This window comes from Harpegnathos saltator, unplaced genomic scaffold (genome assembly GCF_003227715.2).
Source record: "Harpegnathos saltator strain DR-91 unplaced genomic scaffold, Hsal_v8.6 scaffold410, whole genome shotgun sequence".
Taxonomy (NCBI): Eukaryota; Metazoa; Arthropoda; class Insecta; order Hymenoptera; family Formicidae; genus Harpegnathos; species Harpegnathos saltator.
The window spans coordinates 1-9,402 of NW_020230218.1; the positions used below are offsets into that span (position 1 = coordinate 1).

Sequence of the window (9,402 nt, forward strand, 5' to 3'; positions counted from 1 at the left end):
ACAATGGAATATTTTTACAAAACAAATACATTTCATTAATTTTTAATTTAATTATTTAGCATAAATAAATTATTCTGTCATATACTTTAATAACAATCATTTTAAAAGATGTATATATTGGCTAAGAGTGGATTTCTATTAACTTTTCGTCTCTCATTATAATCTCTCTTCTTTATTTGTGCATTAATACTAAATATTCTTTATATACATATACACTATATATGTGTCATTTATTTATATATATATTGTCATGTATTAATATTAACCAAGCCGTAAGAACACGAGAAGAGAGGAAGCGAGCAAGTGCGCGAGAGGAGAAAGAACGGCGAGAGAGAGAGAGAAAGAGTGAGGTATAGGTAGCGAGAAAAATCTCGCGGCTCACGCAGTCATAAGCTAGACGAGCGGAAAAGAAACAGATAATATGTCGACGCTCGTCTAGTCTCCCATGTGCTACCTTGCGTGCATGAAAAATAATTCTCGCTTCGCACGTTCCCTTGACACGAGACGCTACGCGTCTCTTGATGTCTCTGGAGCGTGAAAGATGAAAGAAAAGCGGAGAGATGTTCGCTTAGCGATAAGATCGCCGCTACCTCGCCTCGTGTTTACTGCCGCGCGCCGCTCAGTAGTGAGACAAAGACGGAACGATTGTCTGTCGTCTGTCTTTTTCTAATCTACTATCCATTGGCATGGAAGTAGTACGGACACGCACCTAGGCGCATTTTACTTTTATCACCGTGAAAGTGCGCCTAGCGGACGTAGTTTTAGGCGCATTTTGGTCAGATGGCGTCTCTAAAATGCGTCTAGCCGTATCCCCGAAATGCGGCCGGTGGCCGCTCTCATTCTTCTCTCTGGGTAACACTGTGTCACACAGTGTATGACTGTGTTCCGTTGCTGGAAAACACCCATCATTTCTGCTATCGTATGCGATATCGCATGCGATATCTAGGGTCCTCGTTTCAGGAATAGACCCCTTATTCTTACAGCCATTGTAGATGGGCCTTTACAGCTATTGTAGACGAGCCTTTATATTACAAGCTTGTCGGACGTTCCGATTAGCCGAGTTTCTATGACTTCCAATTTTTTCTCTCATCGCTTTAGAAATTCTTTATTTTACAGCCAATTGGAACGTCCGACGAGTTTATCGTACGATGCATATAATATTAGCCTGAAGCTCATTGGTTGGGGCACTATCTTTTCCTGTAAAACGAAAAGCGCGTTACAAATGGTATATGAATGGAACCTTGAGGTTTCGATTGATTACACGTAACAAAACGGCAGGAGAATGGCGTATGGTACACCCATAGACATAGTAAGAATAGACTGCGTGTGAGGGCAAAACTTGAAGATCAAGTAGAAAGAGACGGACAATAGGTGCCGATTATCTTTCTCTCTCACACAAGGAAAGGAGTGGGGAAAGAGTGGGGAGCGAAAAAGAGTAGTGAAACAGCTGTATGCGGTTGAAAAGAGGTGTGTAGTCGGTTCCCAGTTTATTTGCTGCACGATTCAGGAGATGCTCTGCTTTATTTATTTAAAGTTAGTATCAACGTATTGTTACGCGCTTAATTTCCCTGCGATCACACGCGCATGTCGGACGTAGCAGGATTAAGGGTAGCGTGAAGGTTAGAATCACATTGGAAGATCTTCTCTAACTGCTCTGTCCGCGTTTCTCTGCAGCTTTATTTCTTTACTTTCCTTCTAATGCCTCGGACATTCGTTTCGCATTTTCATTTAAGAAAAACTGATTATTCTGTCAGTGTTGTGTCAGTGCTGGTGTGTTGCTAAAAGTTTTTGTTGACTACAGTTAATCGAATCCATCGACGCACCATAGCATATACATATTCACGGAGAAAACAAGGAATAAAATAATTTAAAAAATAGTTACTGCGTGCTGTATTGTGGTGTGGAAGAAAACTCTCTTTATCCACGATCATTTCATAAGTAATTTAAAAAATATATTTGTATTCAATATGAATGTAAACATATCGTAATTAATAATATATATACACATATATATAAGTGAAATATATATGTAAAAAATTTACAGAATCCCAAAAAATGAAGAAATGCGAAAAAATTGTTTCACGTTATTGGCCGTGATGTATCTTACAAAGGAGTAAAAATATGCAGTGACCACTTTACAAAAAATGACTATCATGAAATGAATGAATATAAACAAAATAAAATATTGAGAAAGACTGCAGTTCCATTAATTTTCGTGGAAGAAAATTGGTGAGAATGTTAAATTATAAATAAGAATATACATGTAATAATCTTACAGGAAGATGCAATAGATCCATTACATTGAAATATTTTATTTTGTAGTAAACATGTGGAGAAGGATACAGATACCAATTTAAGCACAGATATAAATACAAATACAGCAGAAAATAATGACATAGACAATGAAAGAAATAGGTAAGAAACACTAAAGATACACTAAGATATACACCAAAAGGGAAAATAAAGTTATCGTAATATATAAGATAAAACATTAATGTATGTGAATATTTTTTGTTTTATAGTCAAAATACGAGTAAGAATTCCATTACGGACACAGATACAGATATACGTACACATGTAGCAGAAGATGTTAATAACATAAATATCCATAGCAACCACAGTAATAATCACAGTAGAAAAAAGTGAGATATCTAAAGATTTAAATAATTTTTTCCTATCGAGTATTATTTCAATAAATTATAAATTATCAAAATTTTATTTTCAGGAAATTATAGCAAGAGAATTTTAGAAACTCAAAAATTAAAAAATATTTGTAAACACTTCTAAACATGCTACAAAATGCTTCCGTAAAACAGATTTTGTGTCTGATGCAAAATGGGAGCAGTTTGTAAGATATGTGTCATATATTCGAAATGAAACAAAAAGTATGTGGCAAAAGAAAAACCTTATGCAGAAGAAAGTTTTAACTTATAAAGATTTGCTTCAGGACCTGAAAAGTAAAAACTTTATAACAAATAATGGTATAGATGCAGTCAAAGTAAGTTGAGTTTAGCTATTTTCCATTCGCAGAAAGATTTGAAATTCACATTGTCCACAATGTTTATTCTTTTATAAAAAAGTTCATGATAACTCTCCAATCACAATGTGACTTCATCATAATATTGACTCTTATAGAAAGGTCCATGCTAATGAAGCAAATGATAGAACAATACTTGATTTCTACATCATGTTAAAAATATGATATAACAAATGTTGTGCGTATACATATACCCTCTCAATCTACAAATCTACAAATGCACTAATGATGTTATATCTTCGTTCTAAATAAGTTATTATGTATATGTCTATGCGTACAACCATTTGTCTCCTTGATTTCTTCTGTTATTACATCTATATTTTGTACTTCCTTTTTCTTTATTTAGGATATATTGTCACCTGTTATGCAACAGTTGCTACTTACAATGTTAAATAAGAAGCGAAAAAAGTCGTTCCCCGAAAGTTTAAAAAGTTTTGCATGCACGTTACATTTTCATTCGCCTGCAGCATATTTGTATGTAAGAAAAATGTTTTTAAAAAGTTTACCTCACCGCAGTACACTGCGCATGTGGACGCAGACAATTTGTAGCAATTTCGGTATATCTGAACAATCGTTTAAAACTAAACTCGATAAGGTGCAAAATGCTAGAGAGAAAGGAAAACACTTAGTTTTCAATATAACTTTTGATGAAATGAATATTAAGAAAAAAGTTGATTGGGACGGCAAAGAATTACACGATTTTATTGAAACGGGTATTAAAGATAGTAAGTCTGATAGTCTGCCACTTGCTACCCATATCCTTCTTTTTATGTTAGTGTGCATAAATGATCATTTTAAAATCCCAATTGCATTTTATGTTATCGAGGCATTAAATGATAAGGAAAAAGCAAATTTGTTAAATAACATTTTAAGTATTCTCCATGAAAAAGCAATTTACGTTGTTAGTATTACATTTGATGGAGCAACTTCTAATATTGCAATATGCGAGATACTAGGCGCACAGTTAAAACACGTCAATTTTGAACATATTGTTCCATATTTTAAGTATCCTATTGACAAATCTAAAAATATTTATATTTTTTATGATGCATGTCACATGTTGAAGCTTGGAGGAATGCAATTAGTAAAGGGGTTATTAAAGATAAAGACAAAAATGTAATAAGTTGGAACTTTCTGAAAGAATTAGTAAATGTGCAAACTGTGGAAAAATTACATGTTGCCAATAAAATGCGAAAAAGGCATACACAGTTTTTTAATGAAAAGATGAAAGTTAATCTAGCAGCACAAACATTAAGTAATTCTGTGGCTGATGCATTGACGTTTTTAGAATATGAATTAAAAGAACCAAGATTTATAGGAGCTTCAACTACTGCAACATTTTGTAAAACTTTCAATGACATATTTGATATCTTAAATTCACGTAACATATACAATAAAACTGAAAATAAACATGCAATAACAAGAAATACATTATGTACTATTAAAGATAAAGCTAAAACTTTTATGCATTACATTGCTTCCTTAACAATAAATGATGTTCCCGTATTACAAAGCATCCTCAAAACAGGTTTCATTGGATTTATAATTAATTTGCAGAACGTTATTGCATTAGCAGAAGAATTATTTAATGTAAATGCAATAAACTTTCTTCTTACTTATAAATTATCACAGGACCATATCGAAACTTTTTTTTCATTGATTAGAAGAATGCATGGTTGGAATAATAATCCTAGCGTAAAGCAATTTAAGGTGTCATATAGAAAGATATTGCATTTAGCGAATGTGTCAGTCTCATTGAATGCTAATTGCATTCCACAAGATGATACTGTATTGCTAACACTTTCACATGAATCTACGAATGATATACAGACAATTAACGAACATGTAGAACAAAACAAAGATACTATTTTAGAAGAAAGATCTTTAGAAGACGAACCTTCAGATCTTATCTTTATTGAACATAATTATGTATTACATGATAAAAAAGTTAATGAATATGCTGAAGAAATCATTGCTTACATATCAGGATATGTTGCTAAAACTATTATGAAAAGAATTAATTGTTCAGAATGCAAGCAATTACTTTCAAATAATACATATAAACAGTTGAATATAGAGCGTACCAGTAAACTTATACAGATAAAGGATCGAGGCAACCTATGTGAAGCATCAAATGATGTGATTACGATATGTAAGATAGCATATAAAATAGTACGATGTAATCAACATAGACTATTTACAAATAAAAATATTCTTGCACATCTCATATGTGAGGCTGTACGCTCCATTCCTGTGCATATATTTGACTATAATAATCATATATTCGATCAAAGTCCACTTTTTGATCACCGAAACCAAATAATTAAATTAATTTTGAAAACATTTTTTAATTTAATTTTAAAACATGAAAGTACATCATTCGCAGATTCGATACAACGAGTTCGGATGAAAAATAATAAAATAACCTTGTTCAAAAATCAATAAATAAACAACAACTTATATAAAAATATATATATATTTTTTTAATAAAGATTATATTACTTTGTAATATTGATATTTTTATTACAACTTTTCCACACATATTCATGTATAAAATATTTAATCGTTTCAACATAAATGTTTACACGTAGTTTATAATAGTTGAAACACATTTATCTCTAAATTTTAAACGGTTTTATTTAACATTACACAACTTTTCTTAACCTAACATCATGTATATAACACGTTATATATTACTACGCATCACTGTGCATGCGTGAGCAGAGAAAGAAAGATACTCGGCACTTGCTTTCTGTCTCTTTCTACCTGATCTTCAGTCCTCACAAGAGTACACGCGCAGTCTATTCTTACCATGTCTATGGGTACACCTTTCTACCTAAAGCCATATACCGTACCGAACTGAACTGTAACAAAACGGCCGCAAAAAGGCGATATAACGATATTCATTTATATTCATTCATTGTTAAAAGTGATTATGAAAAAATAGCGAGTGCAACTGAAAGGCGGGCGGTTCTATTCTTCTCACTTATCAAAATTGTATCAGCAACTAGTGAACATGGATGTGACATTATTGATATTTGCCACTTCGGTCATCGTTGCCCTGATTGTTATATGCACTGTCCTTCTGCGACACAGAACCGGTATGCTGCTGTTTCACGACAGCCTTCTTTTCATCAGTCGAATACGATATTGGGTGTATATTGATTTACGTATCATATACATGTTGTTTCGCACCCATTGCTCCTTTTTCTTATAACCTATAAACTTATTTTCAAAATAGCTGTACATAGCATATACTTCTTTTGCTTTTCAAGTTGATATCTGCGTTCACCGTGGATTCGTTTTCAGCTTATTTCTCTCCCTCAAGGGGAGAACTGAAATGTTCACGAAACGCCGAATATGAATCCATGTTGTACGTGAATCCACCAACTCGGAAACCGATTCAAATATTACATTGCGTGAACCATGATATCACTTGCTTCGAATGGCAGTTGAACGTAATTCACTGCCAGTTTCGTTTGAATTGAATATTTTTTATGCCAATGACTTGTATTGCTTACAATTTTAAGTGACAAATTTTCCAAAGTAACATCGTTTCTGCGAACAATCGTTATGCGTTCCTACATACATACACAAGCAAAGAAAAACAAATTTATATTTTGTTATTTAGGTGCTCGAAGGAAGCAAACTGATATTCAAGATACTGCGGCGCTGGGTCAACCGGTAAGAAGAGCAGCCGGTGTTAGAAATGCTAGGCATCGTATGCAAGGAAACATTAATCGTCAACAACATGATGAGGACAATCGAATAGTTGACGAAGATAATGACAATACAGATGACAAAACAGAATTACCGGATTATAAGATAGGGGCGAAGAAGCGAGCCAAGTTGGCAGCCAAAGCGGAGAAGAAATTGCAGAGAGAAGCGGCAGAACGAGACAGGGAGGAACGTAAGAAGCGAGAACAGCTTGTTCGAGAGGAGAAGGATAAACAGGCTGAGAAAGAACTTGCGGAGAGATTACGAATGGAGGAGGAAGAAAGAAAAGCCAGAGAGGAGAAGGAGAAAAGAGAGTACGAAGAATATTTGAGAATAAAAGAAGCATTCAGCGTAGAAGAGGAAGGTTATCATGAGGAAAACAAGGAAGACAAGGAGAACTTGTTGCAAAAATTTATCCAATATATAAAACAGAATAAGGTATTGATCTTGGAGGATTTAGCTGCACATTTTGGCCTCAAGACATCTAATGTAATAGAGAGAATTCAAGAATTGCGAGCTTGTGATAGGTTAACTGGAGTAATTGATGACAGAGGAAAATTTATTTATATTTCAGAGAATGAACTCCAGACGGTTGTTAAATTTGTGCAACAGCGTGGTAGGGTCAGTATTGCTGAATTAGTTGAGAATTCGAATAATTTAATTAGTTTAGCGCCTGTAAAAAGTTGAGGCATTTCTGCTAGCTAAGTAATCAGATTGATAATAATTATAAAGTTTCTACATGTATACATATCGATTACAATGCTGTTGAATGATGTGAATATAATTAAAATTTGCTACGAGAAAATCTGTATCTCTTTTTATTAACATAAATTTATGATAATTTTTCATATGAAAGGACATAATGTGTATGAATATATATATATATATATATATATATATATATATACACACAGGGTGTTTCCGGATTAAATAGCCAAACTTAAAATATGAATTTGGGATCTCAAAACAAACAAATATTTTATCTGGAAGTTTGCTCGCAAATACTTCCTTGAAGAGATATTGAAGTTTTGAACTATAGGAGTGAATAATATCGAAATAATTTGATTTATCCTCTTTATTGCTTCACAGTAATTAACGTAATTTCAACATAATAATCACAATTTAACGTAATTATTAAATATTTTATTCAAAATGATGACTTCCAGTGCAGAGATATCTATCAATCAAGCATCTATCAATAATAGAAAGAGTGGCTGACTGATATTGTGCAATTGAAATTTCATTGCACACATGTATTATTCTCTGTTGTAATGATTGAAGCTCATTTAACAGTCACTTCATATACTTTTTGTTTTAAAACACCTCATACAAAAAAATCTAATAGGGTTAAATCTAATGGGGTGAACGCGGAGGCCAAGCCACAGGTCTAACACGACCGATCTATCTTCCGAGAAAATGAACATTAAGCCATTGTCGGGGACCTCTGCCATAGTGAGCAGGACAGCCGTCCAGTTGAACAAAGAGTTCATTCTGATGTTTAAAGAAATATTTTCCAAAAGATCGTAAAAATCATTGTTAAAAAATTCCAGATATCCGTTCGCATTCAAATGATCTGGTAGAAAATGGGGTCCAATTAAAGTATAATACATTATTCCTAACCACATATTGCACTTAAAACTGTATTGGAAATGTGTTCACGAGTTGCTCGAGGATTTTCACGTGACCAAACATGACCATTTCTTTGATTGAGAATGCCTTGTGTGTGTGTGTGTATATATATATATATATATAATCCTATGTAGATTAAAATTTCTCCTTCGATTCCAAATTAGTAACACCACCTTATAAGATAGGGGCGAAGAGGCGAGCCAAGTTGGCAGCCAAAGCGCCTGTGGTCCACCCAAAAATCAAATAATCTTTTCAATGTTCTGTCTAACGGAAGATTAACAACACTAAGCTACATACTACGTTAAGTAGACCTTATTTTTACTACATTTTAATAACTGACAAATTTTTATCTTTCAACAATCTTTTTGAGCCTATTTCCTTGATTTTGGATCTACTAAGAAACAAATAAAAATATTAATATATAAATAGAAAACGTTGCGAAAGATTCGACAGAGCTCCGAGACAATTTTCGAATTAAATATATTAAGTATATTTGTACTCTTTTTGCCGTTTGCTCTTTGTGCGTGTTCTTCTGTCGAACCTTTCCAATATGTAATGTATAACACTGGCGACGGGGAAGAATTTTGCGATCCGATGCGCATCCTGACGACACAAAGAATCGATGTTGCGTCAGATTCTAGTTTACCTTAAGCTGCAAGCTATACGCGCAGATTCTTATTTTCCCTGAGAATGCATAATTTATTTCGCAGTGGGCATGGCATTAACGTGACCACTTGGTTGTGAAAATATACGCATTGAAAGAAAAAATGTGTATATTGCGCGCACGTGTATATGGTTACACGTACAAGTGGTGAATAATCTCTACTAAGAAGCGATACAACTAAACGAACTATGTTTCTCATGTAGTTTCACTGCGCATGTTTCGATCTCGAAACTCGCTTTTACACACTTTTCGACAGTTTATTTTATATTCCATAGAGACACTAAGGATTCCAATATACGAATATCTAAAGGTTTCCTATGATACAAATGTTATCTACAAGGTCGTTACTTTAATT

General features: G+C 33.5%; 1 protein-coding gene across 2 annotated transcripts; it reads left to right on the plus strand.

The window, feature by feature from the left end:
* Window positions 1-1,343: 1,343 nt before the first annotated feature.
* On the plus strand, window positions 1,344-7,553 carry Ddrgk1 (DDRGK domain containing 1). 2 transcript variants are annotated; one of them, XM_025301346.1, is made up of 2 exons: window positions 1,344-1,467; window positions 6,669-7,553. In XM_025301346.1, exons 1-2 carry the CDS (start codon window positions 1,452-1,454, stop codon window positions 7,439-7,441), a joined length of 789 nt encoding a protein of 262 aa, XP_025157131.1. In that variant the 5' UTR covers window positions 1,344-1,451; the 3' UTR covers window positions 7,442-7,553. The 2 variants fall into 2 exon arrangements, with proteins under 2 accessions (XP_025157131.1, XP_011135722.1); XM_011137420.3 differs by lacking the exon at window positions 1,344-1,467 and adding an exon at window positions 5,611-6,138.
* Window positions 7,554-9,402: the final 1,849 nt, after the last annotated feature.